At 51.1% G+C, this 20,617-nt stretch overlaps 1 protein-coding gene across 3 annotated transcripts; it reads right to left on the bottom strand.

Annotated features, from left to right (window-relative positions):
• Positions 1 to 464: 464 nt before the first annotated feature.
• On the bottom strand, positions 465 to 19,555 carry LOC111851375 (serine/threonine-protein kinase SIK2-like). 3 transcript variants are annotated; one of them, XM_023826246.2, is made up of 15 exons: positions 19,014 to 19,555; positions 15,688 to 15,804; positions 13,886 to 13,949; positions 8,569 to 8,730; positions 6,486 to 6,610; positions 6,272 to 6,395; positions 5,648 to 5,883; positions 5,371 to 5,523; positions 4,961 to 5,080; positions 4,184 to 4,418; positions 3,826 to 4,089; positions 2,991 to 3,151; positions 2,584 to 2,697; positions 2,366 to 2,484; positions 465 to 2,243 (listed from the first exon to the last, which is right to left on the bottom strand). In XM_023826246.2, the coding sequence occupies exons 1-15, from the start codon at positions 19,149 to 19,151 to the stop codon at positions 1,835 to 1,837; spliced, it is 2,541 nt and encodes an 846-aa protein (XP_023682014.2). In that variant the 5' UTR covers positions 19,152 to 19,555; the 3' UTR covers positions 465 to 1,834. The 3 variants fall into 3 exon arrangements, with proteins under 3 accessions (XP_023682014.2, XP_023682015.2, XP_023682018.2); XM_023826247.2 differs by having other exon boundaries at positions 2,366 to 2,457; positions 19,014 to 19,553; XM_023826250.2 differs by lacking the exons at positions 13,886 to 13,949; positions 15,688 to 15,804 and having other exon boundaries at positions 19,014 to 19,100.
• Positions 19,556 to 20,617: the final 1,062 nt, after the last annotated feature.

Raw genomic sequence — 20,617 nt, 5'->3', positions numbered from 1 at the left:
CATCAAAGTTTCCAAAGAATGGGAGTGAACCACTTAATCACCGGAGCAGACGAGACAGCGACTCCTCATCTTGGAGGCCCTTAGGGGACGACGAATGCCATCGAGACGAACGGCCTACAGAGTAGGAAGTGAAAAGAGGGCGTGACAGGCAGCAGCCCCCAGAAGCACAGGATGTTGGTGTGTACATCATCCTTCGGCTGTTTAATTCGAGCCGTTATCTGGACAGGAAGTGGCCTTATTTGCTCCGCTGGTTAACAGAGAGGGAAACCTGTGTTAGCATGCGTGCCTTTTCAGTTCCTTCCAAGACCTCTGCCTCCAGGGCTTAAACCACCGGCTCTGAGGAATCCCTTAGATGCTTTGGTCCCGAGGTCCTCACCCCAGTGTCAGCGAGGAGGGGCGCTTCCAGTTTGTATCTGTACCACACAGCCAAACCCACCCAGAACACAAGATGCACACGAAGCAGATGAAATTAACCTTTGTTTTTAAATTAGCTTATGTGTGGACAACATCGACAAGGTATCCAAGGCGATGTAGAGGACTGTGTCTTTCAGTAGGTATTACAGAGAAAAGATACGGCACAGTCACAACCCTTATTTTCCTCATACTAATATACTTAAATATTGCTATAATACTTTAGGACGGCATATACTGACTGATCAAAACAGCAATGTTAGGAAGCCAAAACCATCCAAGTCCCACACAGTGGGATCGGACGGGGAAAATCTCCAAGAGCAACTTTGGTTTCGTACCTTAATGGAAACTGGGGCTGTCTGTCTCTATAAATGGAGAACGAAAGCAAATCAGGAACAACCATACATACCGATTCAGTTCTTAAATTAAAAAAATAATAATAAAAAATAAAAAAAAAATAAGGAACAGCACTAGAAGATTAAAGTTTGACAATCCTGAATGGAAGTTCAGGAACTGCTACAGTGTAATTTATACAAAGCGACAGAAGCGGAAAATGTCTCCGGACTCCTAGTTAGACATCTGTTTGGTTGGAAACCCCAGTTCGTGTCATTTGTCCCTGCAGGCCACCGTTGTTCACAGCCCCAGACTTCCTGTTCATCTATATTTCCTTTCCACTTCCTTGAAAAAAAAAGTGCATTTTTTCCTTCCCAGTCTTCTAGTGGTGGCCTTGGCCATTTTCCTTTTTTCTCTTCACCCTATTTTTCCAGAAAAGTAGTGTGCAGTCAGAAAGTTTCTTTCAAGTAGATTTAAGTGCACAAAAAAAAAAAAAAACTAACTCCTTCCATATTTTAGCTTGTCGCGGGGGGGGAAACAAAAAGCTGGGACGAGTCTTTTTCGTTAAAATCCAACGCAGGCTGTCTGACAGTTACACCGTTAGAGATTCCTTTAGGTTTTTTAAAAAGAACAACATTCTTTCAGAAACCTAAGACGCCTTAAGGTTCCTTTTAGTTCGAAAAAAAAAAAAAAAAGTATATTGCTTATGTATTGCCACACAATCGGACACCACCGCACTCAGAATGTGCATATTATAGACAGGCATAGGCAACCTCTGTCCCCCGTGGGGTGGCTTTGTGCATCTGAGGTCAACCTCCACTGAGCACGTGCAGCAGCCCTGCACCATCACGGCGGGGCAGGCGCTCGCTGAAGTGAGGGGCCCGCCCCACCACTGCCACCACCGCCTGGGACTGGGCACCGTTCGCATTGGTACGATTCAATGAGGGGGGGTGGGATTTTGGTTTTAAAAGAAAAGAAGAGATTGAGGTACACGATATTCAGAGTAGTAGTAGCAACACAAAAACTGCAAAACTGCCCTCCATTGTCTCCTCCACAGCACCCCCCCCCCACACACGCCAGGAGAAGAGTTCTAGTTGACCAACACAAAACCTTGCTGCGAGTCTACAGTCTCCATCATCTCCACCTCCAGAAAGGGCCCTTGGGCTGTGGCTGCGGCCTGGGGTTGGCCTACAGGGGGAGGCGGAGGAGGCTGACCGGGTTCCAGGGGGCACTGACCCGCCCCCCCGTACGGCAGGACCTCACAGGTTGGATAGCTGTAGTCCTGTGTGGTTGAGCAGAACTGAGAGTATTGCCCTGTGTAGGGGTCATAGGTCATGGGCTTCACACCGGGCTCCAGCAGAGGGCAGAGGGCCGGGGGGGGCAGCTCCTGCGGGCCCACGGTGGAACATGGCGTGTAGGAGCCCTCCCCTATCTGCATCTGAGTGAAGTAGCCCTGCAGCTGAGACTGCTTCTGCAGATGGAGCCTCTTCTGTTGGAGCCTGGAGGGAGAAAACGGACCCGAAGTTTCAGAAGAATCCCGGACACCGAAACGAGGCCCGTTATTGGGTCTGTTCGACCCCCAAGGTGCCGAGGGGCAGCCGAAGCTGACGACAGGCCTCACCTGTGCTCCTGCAGCTGCTGCTCCAGACTCCGTGGGGCCTCCTTGCAGAACATCTGGCAGCTGCTGGGGCTGTTTGCCATGATGCTAGCTTTCTGGGTGGGGCCAGACGCACAAGGGCACTGTCAATCAAGTGGAACGCTTAGCTGATTGGTTACCAGGGCTGAGTCAGGGTGGATCGAGCTGAGAAGAGAGCCTGTGCTCAACCCTGGCAGCCTCACCTGCAGCCTCTGAGCCAGGTACTGCGTCTCCAAGCTCTGCCTGCGGGACATTGTTGAGGGAGGGGCTTCGGCAGGGAACAAGGCCATGCCGTCCAGCTGCTGGGATGCGTCGCCCTGATGACGAGAACGGTTTCACGGTCACAGGGAAGGGTGACACGAACATACACATGAATGTGAGGGAAGGGGACAGCTGCGATGGCTCTGGTGACCTCAGCTTTGCAGGAGGGCTACCCCGACAAAGACAGCATTCACTCACTCACTCACTCACTCTCACACACACACACTTGCCAGTAAACAGCACACAATTGGCTGCTTCTTCTGGGATTACATAAGACACTAGGCTATGATTGGCAGGCAAACTACTAAAGGGTGAGGGGTGGGCCGGGGGAGGCGGGGTCAGCACTGACCAGCAGCGAGGGGTCCAGTAGCTCCTGCGGGAAAGGTCCGTGCATGTTGAGGACCTCCTCTCCAGATCCCATCTGCTGGTACAGCATCTGGACCTTGTTCAGCTCCAGAATCCCCTTGGTCCGGGCCAGATTCTGCAGATGCTGCCTGAACGCCACCAGGCCTGGGGGGAGGGGGGGGGGTTGCGAGAACGGTTACAGCGGATACCGGACGCAGAGTCATCGGCGTGATGCTCCTCGCTAAAGCGTGGCTGCACGCCCCCACCCTGCCAGCCTGACGTAGCCGGGGGGGGGGGTGCACTCACACATTCTGATGGGGCACATGACTCATCTCTTTTGGTGTATTTAAAGCAGCCTGGCTGTAGGACTATTCATAGAGCAGACAAGGAAGTGGGCGTTGGGCACAGAGAGCGGCAGGCCGCACTGCAAACGGTGCCAGCGCCCGGGGCATCTCCGGAGGTCATGCGGGACGGGAAGGGAGGAACAGGCGCGCACGCAGCGAACCACCACACGGGGCGCTGTTTGCGGGCTGGAGTGGTCACGAGACCACTCTATGGCAGACCGTGTGACTGTGATAGACAGCCAAGTGGGCGGAGGGTGGGACCATTAGGGGCAGATCTAAGAGGCGGGCAGAGGTGAAAATACATGGCCACCCCCAGCTACCACCCCATATCAATAAATATGGCCGATCGATCCACCGCCACCAATTTGGTAAGACATCTTCTGTACCCCCCAATCCCTCCCCCATCAAAAGTCTGTACCTTCGGTTTGCCCTATAAATATAACCGGCCCCTGATGGGCGCCCCAATCAAACTCCTCTGCAGGCTCCGCTGAGTACCTTGGGTAAGGGAGGTGTCAGAGGCCCGGCGGCCCTCCCTGAAGCAGACAGGCGAGCGGTTGTGCAGCTCCCGCCACTGCAGGCTGAGCGGCGGTACGTGGGGGTCGGCCGGGGCCCGGGGGGCGAAGGAGCAGTGAGCCTGCGGCAGGTCGCCCAGCGACGGCGGGTCTTCCAGGAAGCTGAGTTCGCTGTGGATGGAGCTGCCGTCGCACTCGGACTCCATGCTGCCCATAGAGGGGTTGTGACCCAGGCTTGCCAGCCGTCCTGGATGGGGGGGGTTACAGAGGAGTGCCGGGTGAGAGCCCCCCCAAGTTTCTGCCCGCACACAATGAGGAACACAAGCCGGCGAGAAACGCACCTGCAGCTGCCACGACGCCAGTCGGGTCGGTGACCTCCGACAGCGTGTGCCGCCGATGGCCAAAGCGGGCACTCTGGAAGGCGGCAAAGACATGGGCCACGTCGTCCTCGGCGTCCTGCTCCTCCGTCTCGATCCCCTCGTCGATAGACGTGCCCATCACGGTGCTGGGCGAGGATGTACTGGATTTTCTGGGGACCACAGGGGGGGGCAGGGGGTCCAGAAGGCAGCCAGTGACCTGGAGATGGAGAGATGCATGCTGGGAAATTAGCCTGAATTGTCAGTCACACCTAAGTACCACTAGGTTATGGTTAAGGTTAGGGAACATGTGTGAATCAGACTAGCTGATCTTTACAGTTTATTATGCTCATATTTTTCCTTGTTAAATTCCCCCAAGCAAATGACTCTGCAGGGATCATCAACCTCTCCGTACACAGACAAGCGTGTGCATGACAATACTGTACTGTAGGTTACATTTTGAAATACCACATTCATAATTTGGTCAAAATGTCTGATAAAATTTGCTATGGCAGTGTTCCCCAACCTGGTCCTCGGGACCCGCAGATGGTCCACGTTTTCGCTCCCAGTTGGACTGTCTGGCAGGGAACAGGGAGGAAGCAAAAACATGGACGGCCTGTGGGTCCCCGAGGAACAGATTGGGAAACGCACTACTGTGGTGTCGACCCGAACTCTCAGTCACTAACAGGCTGTCCCACACCATCGGGGTTCTGTGAACCCGGAGACGAAACCCTGAAACAGAACCTCGCGCTCCCCAAATACCTTGGGTGTGCCAACATCTTCTTCCACCAGGCCCAGCTCAGATGGACCGGGGCATTGTGGGTAGGGGAAGGTGTCTGTCACCGGGGGCGCCGGGGCCGGGGTCCGCAGCAAGCGCATGCTCTGAGGGAGGAAGCAGGGTGCATGAGGACAGTCAGAGCTCGGCTCTCACTGCTAGAGCAGTGCTGCACGGTCTGTACTTCTCACTCGCTACCAATCATTTGGTACCATCCTCAGTTTCCGTGCATTTTTGGTTATTAAGAGGTATTACTGGTATCAGTTTTTATCACTTTTTGTTTTTACGTTTTCATTTTTGTTTGATATTACTTTTTCTGGTGAGGTAAGGCCCTCAGAAAAAACATGACTGTCATCCCGGCCCTCAGCACCGCCCCCTGCTGGGCCGGCTTGCTCACCTTAAGCACGGTCTGCTCGGCGATGGTGCTGGGCCGGCGCTGGCGGACGTCCAGCCTCTGCTCGGCCGGGAAGCTGCAGCGGTGAGCTTTCAGACGCTCCAGAAGCAGGAAGTAGATGGCAGCAAAGTGGTTGTAGGTTTTGTTCTGCAGGGACTGAGAGGCAAAGTGCACGGTGACGCGGGGATGAGCTGCGTCCCCCCCACCCCCACCCCCACCCCCACCCCACCCCACCAGCCACGCCTCGGGTGTCCACGTCTGGGGGAAGGGCAACACTCACCTCGATGGTCTTGTGCTGGTCGATTCCCAGGCCGTGCATGAGACGCAGCACCTGCTCGCTGTACCCCCCCACGCCGGCCGCGCCTCCTTCGCTCTCGCCGGCCACACCCAGGTGGTACAGCAGGGGGCGCTGCACGGGCACCTCCAGCGCCATCCAGCGGTGCTCCTTGATCTGAGGCAGCGAGAGCCGCCGCCCCGGGTCCAGCACCAGCACGCGGCGGATCAGGTGCTCGCAGTCTGCAGGCACCAGGAATGCGGCACGCGGTCACGTGACAGCCCGCCTTACGCGGTGAAGGAAAACAAGCAGCTCCGACCCCTTATCTGCTCCACTCAGGGACGACCAAACAAACAACTTTGTACTGGAATGTTCTGGAGCTTTACTGAGCACTTCTAACACATGTTTACCCATACAGAAACCCTTCATTACATCGATTTACTGGCTTTTCTCAGACTGTTATTGTCAGCACTGCCCCCCCCCCCAACTCTGACCATGCCGATTTGTGGCACATCTCTTCCCCCCACCCTTAATCCCCGTCACACAGCTTCGGGCTTCATGGCTGGGAAAGCACACCCCACTCTTCCTCAGCTCACACCCGTGACCACTGACCCGCCGCCAAGCCCTCACCTTCCGACATGAAGTAGGGGATCCGGAAGCGGCCCTCCAGCACCCGCTGGCGCAGCACGGGCAGGGAGGGGCCATCGAAAGGGAGCGCGCCGCACACCAGCACGTACAAGACCACGCCCATGCTCTGCAGGGACAGCGGGCCGCGTCACGCATCAGTCATCCATGCCGAGGCACGTCGCACCCGGGCAGAGAGAGCAGCCGGCTGGCGTCTTACCCAGATGTCAAGCTGGGGGGCTTCATACTGCTGCCCCTCAAACACCTCCGGAGCGGCATAGGGGGGGCTGCCGCACCACGTGCTCAGGGGCTCACCAGGCTCGAAGAAGTTCCCAAAACCAAAATCTGTGAAGGGGAGGAAAATAGTCACCACTTCCTTCTCTGAAACGACCCCATTAACATCATCATCATCAGAATGCACAGAACAAAGGCCTATTATTCGGAAAAGAAGGTGCGTGATTTGCCTTCAGTCAGACATTGATCCTAAAAGCTACGCTGTTTTGGGTCAAAACCAGGAATGAAGGTTGCCGCATGGATCATTTTGCAGGTGGATATTGAGTGTAGGTTTCATATTGGGTCTTTTGCATTGGACGGCTTTATGAAGCTTTATGCTAGCTGCTAAACTCAGACCCCTGAGGCTGATGCAGATTGTGTGTGTGTTGGAGGGGGGGGTATGAAATGACAGATCTCACCCCGCCTGCCCATCAGTCAGCTCCACACTTGCCCAGGCCTGTCGGGACAAAGCGACTCCCAGCCCCACATTTCAACACCAGCGTGCAGCTTAAACGGCAGTGTGCTAACACAGCGATGATGTCATCTGGCCTGAGACTGAAGCAAGGCGATGACATGAGCCGGGCTCTGACATCATATGCGACAGCAACCGCAATGACCGTGTGGCAGAACGCATGGTGGCCTTTCGTGCCACACCCACAGCGGTTGTCGCCCTGTTCCACCCCCACCCCCCCATCTCCTTGCTGCCTGCTTCAGCTCCCCACCACACAAACCCAACTACAACTTAGCAAAGCCAAACCCCTCAAGACCCTTATTCTGCCTTTGGGACACCAAAGCTCACCAGGGATCAAGACAGAGTTCAAGCTGCATATGCCTGGAGGCTGGAGGACTTTGCAGGCCAGTGACCGCAGCTGAGACACCATTTGTTCCCGTGCCTGAGCAGAGCGTTAATGGGACACTCGTCGAGGGGTGGCAGGCTGTGCCTTAATTAGAGCCCCCCTCACCTCCTCCCCTCTACTGGCAAACGAGCCGGTGGTGTACATAGGTCACAGATGCATCCTGGGACATGGCATCGAATGGCTAAGCATGCACAAATTGAAGCACGTGTGAGCGCACGCACACACACGTACACACACACACACACAAATGCTGAAAAACAATGCACTTGGTTGAGCTTTCGTAATGGCATGACAACGGAAAACAAGGTCACGTGTCACACTAGGTCATTTGTCTAATAAATATTTCAAAGCATATCAGAGGTTAATCAACAGGTGCAAAGTGACAGGAAGCCCTGAAGTGCTACACTAAAAGGGACGAGTAGCGAGACGGTGACGACTTGTCAGCTTAGAAAAAAGCTCTGGTTGCTAACGTGGCAGATGAAGGAAGAACCTTTGCAGAATTTCACTTTCTCACCCGAACCATTCAAAAGCAGAGGCTATTAACATGCATGTTCTGGGGTGGTGGCTAACACTAGCGGTAGCCTGCAGGCTGGAGCTACTGCCTCTGCAAACATGCTACGGCTAGTACTTCTACCGTTATGACTATTGCTGCTAATGCTGATGTTCCTAAAGCTAATTCACCAATAAAGATTATCATGTAGCGCCATTAGCTCGCACCGGAGTGTCACCATGTCACGGGCAGCTCTGGGCATGCCGTTATTCTGAGGAAATCCCTGAGAATCAGGAGGATGAGTGTCACAGACACTTTGCATGTGTTTCAGTCCACGCAACTCATCGGCGGGGACATCTTAACTGCAGGTGGGAGGTGATCACCTCCCGGCAAGCGGCACATTCCTGCGACGGGTCACTGCAGAAGACCAAGTGGGGGGGGGGGGGCCTGGTCACTCGAGGCAGAGAACCCCCTTGCTGACACCAAGACCACCAAGCCATAAATACTGCCTGCATGTAGGATGTTCTGAACCTCCCTGGAGGCACAGGTTGTCCCCTAAGGAACCCCCCCCTCCAGCCCATGTCAGGTTCATGCTCTACACTTCCATCGGTCCCAGGTCCTCTTCTAAAGGACAGAGCTGGATCAGCCTCCCAATTCCCTTCAGCAAGTCCTCCCATGGCTACCTGCGATCTTGATGTTCATGTGTCCGTCCAGCAGCAGGTTCTCAGCCTTCAGGTCCCGGTGGACGATGTGCCGGTTGTGGCAGAACTCAACTGCGGACAGGATCTGCCAGAACTTCCGCCGGGCCTCTGGCTCGCTCAGGCGCCCGTGGCTGGCAAGGTAGTCTGCAGGAAAGCAGGGGGGAAGGGAAGCAAATTAAAACCACGACTCGTGGAGAGCTGCAAGGTCTTTACAGTCAATCTTCCCCCATCTCAAGGCATCCAGGAGACTCCATTTTTACTCACATACCATATTACACAGTGAGACCCTAGGAAAACATACTTTAAATGGCTTCAGTAAAATAGACAGCTCTATAAAAGAGCAAAATGTTTTCTAATACACACAGGATGCTAACATTCGCTGTCCGTTCATTATGCAAACAGAAGGCATTCCCTTTGTACATATCCAGTATGTATTCACTCCTGTTGTGCTAGTGTATCCCATTAAACATGCTGTATCATGGCTCTCAGGATTTTTAAAGGGATCTCATGCAAATATCAACATGCATTAAGCAACTTGGTTTTGAAGTTGCCTAAAAGCCAGAGTCATAATCCCAAAATTAAAATTCAGAATAATCTACAAATTACATTTCCTTTCCTCTGTGGCTTGTTGGAGGCGGACAATGACGGGGAACATTCACTAATCTGCTTCACGTACTGGTCACAGTGAGTCACACTGTGCAACCTCACTAATCCACCCCACGGCCGGAAGGGATGGGAGAATCTGCACTGCTATGCCTCATAACCATGAATACCAGTGCGAGCAGTGCTCAGTACAGTCCCCCCGCGACCAGAGAGTACCAGTGCGAGCAGTGCTCAGTACAGTCCCCCCACGACCAGAGAGTACCAGTGCGAGCAGTGCTCAGTACAGTCCCCCCCGCGACCAGAGAGTACCAGTGAGAGCAGTGCTCAGTACAGTCCCCCCGCGACCAGAGAGTACCAGTGCGAGCAGTGCTCAGTACAGTCCCCCCGCGACCAGAGAGTACCAGTGCGAGCAGTGCTCAGTACAGTCCCCCCGCGACCAGAGAGTACCAGTGCGAGCAGTGCTCAGTACAGTCCCCCCCGCGACCAGAGAGTACCAGTGCGAGCAGTGCTCAGTACAGTCCCCCCCGCGACCAGAGAGTACCAGTGCGAGCAGTGCTCAGTACAGTCCCCCCGCGACCAGAGAGTACCAGTGCGAGCAGTGCTCAGTACAGTCCCCCCGCGACCAGAGAGTACCAGTGCGAGCAGTGCTCCGTGCAGCCCCCCCCCCCCATGATCACAGAGTACCAGAATGGCTGGCAGCAGAAGGCTTGGCCTCACCCACCCCAGCTCAGAGCAACTTTCAGGGCAGCAGAGTGCGTTTCACCCCTCAGTCCTCGCTGTGTGAGTCTGTCACTGACAGCCATGAACACTATGAATGTGTGAAACAAGCAGTCTCCCCTCTGAGGATGCATGTGACCTAACAGGCCAGAGCAAAGTGTGAGACTCTTAAAACAAGAATTATAAATAGCATCACAAATGTATGTGTGGAGAGCCAGTATGATTGCAAATAAGTACAGGCTAAGGAATGGACATCGACGTCCCTGTAGTAAAAACCTTACAAAGCAGAAGATCAGGATAAATAGCCATACGAGCCTGAGAAGGGCATAGCGACTTGGCATTCCTGCCGTTGGTGACCTAAGCATGTTTAGATTTACATGTTGAACATTTTGCTGGTATCTGGTGACCTCGCAATTCCACTTCAGTTTTGCATAGAGCAAAAACTCTCACCAGGCTCTAAACACCTTAGAGCACGTTTTTCCCAACCCGGTTCTCTGGGACCCCCAGAGGGTTCATGTTTTTGCTCCCTTGCAGCTGAATAGTGGACTGTCCAGGGGTCCCTGAAAATGGGGTGGGGAAACCCTGTCTTAGAGCAACACCCTTGAAGGCAAAATGCAATGCAAGGATTTCATTTTAAAGCAAACCACATATATACTAGGGGTGTAACAGTACACAAAAATCACGGTTCGGTACGTACCTCAGTGTTAAAGTCACGGTTCGGTAAGTTTTCAGTACAGCGTGGGTGAAAGAAACAAAGCATAAACTGCTTATTTATTTTCTTTATTAAATGGTTGTAAACCAAGTCTTTCTTAAAAAGTCTCTGTCACTACTGCAACCTACTAATAAAAAAAACAAATTTACTTAAGTTTATATAATTTATTTACTAAGGTGCACATTCATTAACTGTAGCTGATCTGTATTGTATTCACCAGCTTACAGCTTCATATTACAAAGTTCTGTACAAACCAAATATCATCTCAAAAGATACAAAGGATAACAAAATATCCATTATGGTGCAGTATTTGTAAAATACCTGCGCTGTACCTGCATTAATATTAACTTCCAGCTTGACATTAGGACACACGCCCACATGCGTAGCAGTGCGGCTTCAGTCGCCCCTTTCCGAGTGCTGCTCGGGGGAATCACACAAACACACGAAGGATCCGCATTTGCTACATTCGTTCAGCACATATGCGTACCAAACCGAAAGATCCGTACCGAACATTTTCAGTATGAATGCATGTAACGTTACACTCCTATTATATACACATTTTCATTACAATCCACTCACAGGGCCGTCAAGGGACATGCAGCAGGTGTTTTCCAGGGCCAAGCCCTGACACGGACACCAGGAGGTCCCATGGGAGACACTCTAGAGCCGAAGGTGGGGCAGATTGGGAGTGTCAGTGCGCACCTCAATACTGCACCGCATGTTCAGCATGCGTGACTTCCACCTCTCCTCCTCAACCAAGATGCGCCGCATCCCTGCACCTTGGTGCCGGCTGACCGCAGTCCAGACAGACAGACGCAGTGACTCATGCGCATCCTCCGAGAGGACATCAGTCTTGGAGGTGTTGGTATCAAATTAAAGAATTATTAAAAAAAAAACAGTACTGTCCTAGATTCCTGTATGCAGGAAGAAATGTTCTCTTGCTTTCTGGAACTGGGTGTGCTGGCCAACCTTGATGACACGAAAACTCATGAGAAATTGCATCATCAGCGGGCGACTCGCCAGAATAATCACACCACTCAGGGTCGAGTGGTGACATGCGGATTTGGGGGTCACTGATGGGCAGGAAAGTTAGCATGTGTGTGATCATGTCTACCTAAGAATATATAATGTCGGGCTTTGTGTCACTTTGTGTCATTGTGCTGTCCAAGTACTACACATGGATGTCTGCATGAAGGTGTGTGTCATAAGGGATTGAACTCATGTACATGTTGGGGGGGGGGGGGGGTGGCGGGATACGTGGGGAGCAAGATTGCGGTTGTGTGTCACCATAAGCTGACGCAATAGGGCGCCCTAATTAGATGATGCGCGTCACATTCTGGATTCCACGCTTCCCAGTCCCACTGCACACCCAGAAACTGCTGACTGGACCCTGCGCTGGCATGACAGTTCAGGCAGTGATCTAACAGCACTGCGTGGGGAGTCAAAGTTAAATAATCACATATTAACTCAGCCTGAAACCAAACTGTAGATGATCAAACCCGAACACCTTGAGTTTGGCAGGGGTGAGAATTTATCTCAAGTTAATCTTCATAAAATTAATATTTGAACAGCTTTTTAATGTCAGCTTAACTGAACAAATTGCCGGCCCAAAGGACTAGTTAAACAGAACTAGCAGCTATCGGCAGTTTCTGATCCTAACAGCACACCACGGTCACGCCCTAAGACGCTGCGTGGTAGAAGTTATCAAAACAGGCTGAGGTTCACCTCTCATTATTATTTTACAGCATATAAAAATCTTTATGGCTCGTAGTTGGATTGCAAATTTCAGCCATAGGAACATCTTTAACCTCCATCAAAAATCTGGGTGAAGTTTATCTAAACAATCGCAGTGGCAGTGTGGCTGTGGGGACAGTGACAAGCTGCCAGTCCGTTGAGCGTCCCCCCCCACAGCCAAATACATCCCTGGCTGCTTTTTAAATGAGATCTCTGTCGAGGTTTGGATGCTATTAAAGTTACACAAGGAGGTCCACTGAGGGAGACACTGACCCGTTTAAGAAGCTTTTGGGGCCAATGGCTGGATTGGAATACCGTTACTTTTCAAGAGAAGGTACCCATTACTAACCCTTGACCTCCCCCGCAGCGAATCACGGTCAGGCTCGCAGAGCCACTCGGACTTTCAGCCAATAAAAATGAATAGAAGGAGTGGCATTTAGCAGCACCTGTACCAATAAGTTCCGGTGACAGAAAGAATGCGCACATGTGAGCATGTGTGTGTGTGTGTGTGTGTGTGTATATAATGATTATAATATCCCCCAACTTGCTCTTTGTAGAGCCACCTGTTAGGGCGCCCAGGGGGCTGGGGGTCAAGCACCTCAAGGACCTGCAGACGTGCCAAAGCTGGGTTTGAACCGCCGACCCTCCGATCACAGGCTTAGCTCACTGAGCCATGTGCTGCTCCGTGAGTGTGTGTGTGTGTGTGTGTGTGTGTGTGCGCACATACTACTCATTGCCTTCTTTTGGATATGCAGCCCTGAACACACTGACAGCTGGACTTCAGTTTCACACTGATGTGATTTAACAGCAGCCACAAAGTCTCTGAATGGCTAGAATGTCCAGAGGCAGTCAAGGTCATCCCACGCCAAACAAGCTTCTAGCACTTCAGGTTACAAGCTGCCCAGGTGGAAAGCAGAAAACAGGCCCCCCATGAACCCCATGCTGAGTCCAGTGCTCCACTGCACAGACCCCCCCAGGGGGAGAGTTTGTGTGTCTCCCTTCCAGTCAACAGTGCCACACCGTGCCAGCACTGCATCACGTAACTGCACTGTGCAGCAACATGCAGAAACAGCAGCAGAATGCTCATGACCTACCTGAAGGACAACACAACACCGCATGTTTATTACCGTTTAAGGATGGCAAAAGGTCAATTATGCTCATCCACCATTACTTACACGTGGAACAAACTATCGATAAAAGCACAGGCTGGCCTGACTGCTCTTACAGGCAGAAAACTTCCTGAAGACAAAGTTTTAATGAGAAACAATGTGAATCTGCCCTTCTTTCCACAGGTGTTTAGAGCAAAGGCTTTGTGGATTCTTTTCTCCATAACAGGCAACATCACCGGAATGATATGGGGCACATTTATACAGAGAGACACGGAAGCTGGAGTCGCAGCATCGGAATTATGAGATTGACGGTGAGACCTCAAACCCGTCCTCTGCCGTGACCAGCGTGGACCGAATAACACCAACTTAACAACCAATAGTCCACAGCAATGGAGGAAAAAAAAGAAATAGTAAAAAGACTCACCAAAAATCTCCCCATTCCTGGCATATTCTGTGACGAGGTAAAGCATGTTCCTGGTTTCCATGACCTGAGGATCGAGAAAAAAAAAAAAAAAGTGTGATCGGAGCCTGACACCCATGTGAACTCTGATCCTTACCCTCAAATTCCCGCTGCGGTGCCATTATTGTAAGAGTCTGCAAACACACTCGGGCAAGTAGATGACAGCTAACTACAGGGGTTCACATGCACACAGACCGAGCCAACTCTAGGCTGGGAGGTCAAATACGGGCATCACTCAGATGCTGGACTCGGGGGGGTTAAATTAAAAACAAAATGCGATGCACAAACAATCCTGGCAAAACCTTGTATCTGAAAAGTTACTACGCACTGATAGAGCCTGACGCCAAACAACACAGCAGCCGCTTTAGCAGTTAACGGACTGGTAAGCTCTGTTGAACGACTGGTGAAACGCAGAATGGATGGACACAACAAGGAGAGCCTAAGAGGCTGCAGCACAAACGTGTCTCGTAGCATGCTAACGCTACATGCTGCCCTGCAGCTGAGCGCTGGACCTTCCGCCAAACACCTTCTGCAGAAAAACCACCCCCCACAAACACTCCACACTCAGAAAAGCACTCGGTTTTGGAACTGGCCAAAAAAACCTAAGGCAAATTTAAACCCCCCCCCCCCCCCCCACTCTCCGACCCGTGGTCTACGATCCTTATGGCATTTGGCGCAAGGCACAAACGCTAATGGGCCGAGTCCTTTCCGCCGTGGGGCTAGGCGCTTTAAGCAAGCATGAGGTAATCAGCGGATGAACCGTACGCACCCCAAAAAAAGCAGCTGATGCAGTTCCAGACAGGAAGGCAAGCATTTCTACCTTATTAAAATTAATTAAAATTCAGCCGCTGTGACACTGTGTATGGGCACATTTGCCACTGTCCAGCATAAGCATGGTGCACAATTTATTGTGCTAACTGGGGTCACGACCTAAAGCTGGAGAAGCAGTCAGAAGATGGATAGGAACAAATCATGCACATACACAAAGAAAATGCTACAATTATGACGTTTCTCAGGGAAGAGGCTGGCGGATGAGTGGCGGGGTGCGCGACAGGCTGGAGGGGGGGGGGGTTGCGCGACAGGCCGGGGGCGGGTCGTTGCGCGACAGGCCGGGGGCGGGTCGTTGCGCGACAGGCCGGGGGCGGGTCGTTGCGCGACAGGCCGGGGGCGGGTCGTTGCGCGACAGGCCGGGGGCGGGTCGTTGCGCGACAGGCCGGGGGCGGGTCGTTGCGCGACAGGCCGGGGGCGGGTCGTTGCGCGACAGGCCGGGGGCGGGTCGTTGCGCGACAGGCCGGGGGCGGGTCGTTGCGCGACAGGCCGGGGGCAGGCCTGAGCCTTCCGGAGCAGCCGTCCGTTTACGAAGCCGGAGAGAACATGAGTAAGCGGCCATGGGGAGCCGAGCGTCTGGAAACCGTGACGAAGCACCGATTGCATAGCTCTGTCTGGAACAATGCCATCTGGGCGTATAATGAGAAACTGCTGTAAGCATTCCGTAGAACCATAGTGACCCGAGGACTTATATAATGTGCTGATGTCATACAATGTGGAGGGGGGGGGGGGGGGGCTGTCACCCCAGCAGGGACAATCACCAGCTGTAGGGCAGGGAGCCAAGGCTGGGTGAGGGGGTGGACAGGAACTCAGTAATTAGGACTGAATAGTGCCTGGACACTCACTCTACAACACCCAAGAGTGATGGGCCACAGCTTGGGAGACAAGGGGCCGTGTGACAGCGGTCATTCTAGCAGGTAAGCGGAGAAGAGACCGACCTGGTACAGCTTGATGATGTGCGGGTGGTCCAGCATTTTCATGATCTGCACCTCCCGGTACACCTTCTCCAGGTTCACGGCATCCAGCTGCGTCTTGTCGATGATCTTGATGGCAACCTGCAGGTTGAGGAACGTTTGCATGCTGTTGATCATGTGAAGCTCTGGCAACCATACAACTGGAAGCCTGCCACCCTGAAGCAGTTCAGGCTAAGGGTCCTGCTGAATAAACAAAAGGAGTTCATTCGGCGATAGGACTGTACGCTTCCCCAAGGCAGATAAGCACCCTGCTTTTGTTCCCAAGTCCAGTATCGGAACCAGCATCTCAAATCAGTAACCAGTGGGGTTATCTGCCTAAGTTAGGGCCATCAGCCCTAGGCCCCATGTGGCTCAAGTTTTTCCAGTTCTGACACCTTTTTTTTTTAAAAAAAAAAAAACTATATGACCAAGCTGGATCCAGTCAGTGAACTCACACTCTGACATGGGCCATGAAGTTCTCCAGTGATGGAAGCCAGCCCCCTTTGCATGGATTGTAAATTTTAACAGTTACTGCCAGGGAAGTGGAGTCTGAGATGTAGAAATAAGAGATTTAAGCCCCTGAGAGCCAAGTGTTTGGGGGGGACGTGGTATTTAAGATAAGAGCTGGGATTAAAAAGAGTGAAGGTCACAAACTGCTTCCATATCATTCCAAGAATACTGACGCAGGAAGCTTTTTACAACGCTGAGTCCCCAGACACAAGTTCCGCCGTGTGCCAGGGGCAAGTAGACAGAAACCCAACACCAGTCATCAAGCCCCTTCTCACACTGCTGGGTCTCAGGCTCCTGCACCAGCCTGAACGGCCCACTCTCAGCTCTGTCAGAGAGCCTCACTCAATACAGCAAAACACAGCTACTGAAAGCATGTGGTCATAATGGAGAAAATATTAAAAACAAAAAATCCCAAACCAAGAATTTTCCAGAGAATAATCGTACAGGCAAAAGACTCAAATCTATGCATTGCGGGCTACAGGAGGATACCTCAGGCATGAGACAAGGGTGCTGAACACACCAGATGGGAAACAGAGCCACGACACACAGAGGCTGAGCAGGCAAGTTTGGGGACAACACTTTCATCTTCAGGACCCTGGACTGACCTGGGGCAGAACAAACAGGGCATACAAAGTACAGAATAAAATGGATGCTTTTGCGAGGGGAACTTGTCAGGAGCAAAAATACACCCCAAAATAAGCACTGGACTGTTACACTTTCAGAACTTGCATCAAGACTATCGAAGCAAATCAGAAACTGACGTTTGACACACTTTGAATGAATCGCCACAAATACCCCAGGCCACCAGAGCCTCCCAGCCCAAATAAGCAGATGCCAATCCCTCCCCGACAGTTTTATTTATTGTACAGAAACTGTTAAAATGCTTTGCTTGAGGGCCTCGCACCTGCAGCTTTAACCACCATGCCTGCTATACCCCTCATTTCACAAAGGTGACGGCCCCCCCTTCCCCCCACCGTGCACTGCTCTATAAATAGGACGGCGAAGTAGGCATGAGAATCAGTACCTAAATACGCTGAGGTAGAGTGAGCCACTGCAGGCTGAGGTTTGCCTCACACAGGTTCCTGTTTTTGAAAGATGGTGGCATTCACCTGCACTCTGCCCCCCAACACACACACACACTTGACTTCTCCTGGCTAAGAGGACACCACACTGCACCAGTGAGGGTCCTTCTTCACACAGCCGCGCCATCCCATGTGACCTGCTTATGTGAAGGCCAGCTCAGACCACGACAGTCAACATCTGGGATATCGACAATATCACTTTCAGTGACCTTCTTAGAGTATGAGATGTGTTTACAGAGCCAGCAGCAAGCACAAAAAGTGTCAAACTACTGAGCTGCTCTTACATACACTGTGCATGTCAAATTTGAATGCATAAAACTTCAAATAACTGCTAGTTTCCATTTTGGGCCAATTTCATAGTCCCATTTAAAACAGGTGACTATTAAATCGACATCATGCCTTCTTATTGTTAGGGCTATTAATTCAGCCATCTGACCACTGTATCTAAAAGCCCTGTCATCCCAATACCTTATAATAACAGCCATAACCGTATAGTGTCATGCAGTAGAATAATGAAGCTACTTATTAAGTTGTACATCTGTCAAAACGATGAGTAAAATTGAGGCAAATTTGTACTGAGAGCTTGAAAAAAATACAGTGAAGTCCTAAAAAAAAAACTTCGAAAAAAATGTACCACAATACTTACGGGCTCAAAAAAAACAACCACAAAAGTCACTTAAGGTCACTCAGAGATTAAAGGTAATAGGAAGCCATAAATGCAATGCCAGAGCACTTTCATTGTGCCCAATCTATTACACTAATTAAGGTAATGGACGCTTGCCCCTTATCAGCTGGTAGTTTAAATTTAATATTCGTCCTACCACTATATTGCATTGGTGTACTTGTGCCACGACACTTGCGGCCTGTTTGTTGTACACTAACTTGCATTTCCCCTACGTCAGCACTCTAAACAAACCAAAGCCACTTGTTTATTTAATACCCAACCGCAGGCCCAGTACCTCTCTACAGTCGGATCTATTAAACCATATATCAAGTCGTCCAGACAATAGGACACGTTGTCGGGATATTATCAGGCAGCTCGGTTCTCTTTCTTAAGGCAATGTAACCTGCCCAGCGCGGCGTCGTGCCACGCAGCGTCGCCGGGACAAACCCACGTGACGTCGGGCCAGAGGAACAGGACCTCTCCTTTCCTCTCGCGCCACAGGGGACTCGGCGCCGCGTGCATGTACGTGTGCGTGTGAATCGGCGCGTTACATAAGCGGTACAATGTGCACCGTCGACTGTCCCACATCCCAGGCAGCGTCGACAACGCTTTCCGTCACAGATTGGGGTTGACATTTACTTTAGAATAAGCACTAACAACAGTTGGTTGAATCTGTTTAAGGAGGCGACTGTGAAATTAGAATAGCAGATAATTCACAGGCTTCGGCTCCTGCACAGCCCAGCACTGCCTCAGGTAGTTCAAGTCAAAAGTAACTTTTGCAAAAGGTCACCAGCAGACAATCGGCATCCACCACTGGTGTAAACGGTGCATATGAACAACAAATACCTCAAAACAATATAATCGGTGTTTAGTGCTCTTTACAGCACTTACTGGTGCATATCGGAGTTAGATACGGCCAATGCCAATGCTTTCAGCGGAAGCACTAATTCTGAGCATGATTTAAAAACCAGTCCCGGAGGATTCACCGGCCACCCGAACTGCAGGGGAAGGCGGGCGAAGAGTGTGCGAAGAAGCGCCTCCGAGGCGACACTCACCTCGGTTTTGGTGATGCGGTGTCTCGCCAGCTTGACAACTGCGAAATTCCCCTTTCCCAAAGTGCGCTCGATGTCATAAAATCCCACTCGCACTGGAGTTCGAAGCATCGGTTTTTGGTGACAGTCAGCCATGACCATGCTGTTACAGGGGAACTGGGCACCGGAGGATGGGGGTTGTATTATGAAGCTTCAGCCTGATGGGATTCACCACGGTTTGGGCTTCAAGATTAACCAAGACGGGCGAAAAATACGCCGTCTGCTAGGATATGTCTATTAAAAATAGACAAAGTAAGATCCCCGCTCGCAGAGCCAGCTCGAAGGTTGTCGGAGCACTCGGTCCAATGAAAAGATACCGGGACACCAGCGAGCGCCGCGGTCCGTCGCACCAGTCTTTCCAATACAATAGGGCTATAATATTTCAGTTTTATTAGCGAGAGTAAGTGAGTCGGCTCGCAGGAGGCATCGTGTTCTCCGGCTGACGTGCATTGACGTCAGAGCCCATGGGGGTATTTGTACGGAGGGGGGCGGGCCTTTGAAGCGGCTCCGCGCTTCGCTGCCAATCCGTCTCCACGGCAACGAGACCCGCCTCTTGCGTCAAACACCGGCGCTTTCTGGAGGCAGCGGCCGCCGGCGGAGCCGCTTCGGCAAGAACACCTTCGCCTCCTGAAGTGGAGGGACTTAAACGCAGCCGGTATTTCCAAGTGTTTGATTCTGCATACAAGTATCTAAGTGTTACATTATTAATAATGAGAAAAACCGACAGTACTGTCATGCATATACATTTCTTTTCAAATTACGTCTAAGTCCTTACCAAATAAAACTGCCAAAACTAATATTTACACTTCTACCTTTGAAATTCACACCACTTTGGTGCCTCAAAGCTGTGGTCCCCATGTCCCGTGTGAAATCAGTTTTGCAGAGAAAGCAAAATATTGATTAGATACTTGGTTAGGATTAGCTTCAATATGACAGTAGGATACATCGATATAATATAATATAATATATTTTGGTCAAATTTAAAGTCAACTCTAAATTTATTTCATTTCGTACTTTACCGGTAGGAAAACAGGCACGTATTTACAGAGTAGATTAAAAAGTTTTTTTAAACGAAACTATTGCACTTGGTAATGTTTTCCGAAGTCATTCAAGGGAATCTTCATAAAAATTGAAAACGGATACGACAGCAAGTTAATTTTCACTTTTTTTTCAGTTTTCACTTAGAGAATTTATTGAAGATTCCCAGGCGAAAATACTCACTGCCCTGTTAGCAAGCTAACTCGAGCGAAGTGGCGGCGCTTCTTCTCGGGTTTGCTGTCACTTTGTCCGCGATTTAGCAGCGCCCCCATCTGGTGGAAGTTGTCATTTCGCACGTGAGTTTAAACACAGATACCTGTGGAATTCTCAGTACTCAGGCTTCTGATGGAAAACGGCGTAAAAGGAATTTCCCAAGGGAATTAATGAAGTATCAATGCAGTTCTGAATTCCCTACTAGAAAATACAAGGCAAATGGTATCCTGGAAAAGATGCTAATTCAAGTGAGGGAACATGAACACTAACCAATTTAGAGACACAACTTCACCTAAACTGTATAATAATAATAATAA

This window comes from Paramormyrops kingsleyae, chromosome 17 (assembly GCF_048594095.1).
Source record: "Paramormyrops kingsleyae isolate MSU_618 chromosome 17, PKINGS_0.4, whole genome shotgun sequence".
Classification (NCBI taxonomy): Eukaryota; Metazoa; Chordata; class Actinopteri; order Osteoglossiformes; family Mormyridae; genus Paramormyrops; species Paramormyrops kingsleyae.
The sequence above is the reverse complement of the archived record's forward strand: the minus strand, read 5'-3'. Positions and strand labels throughout refer to the sequence as shown.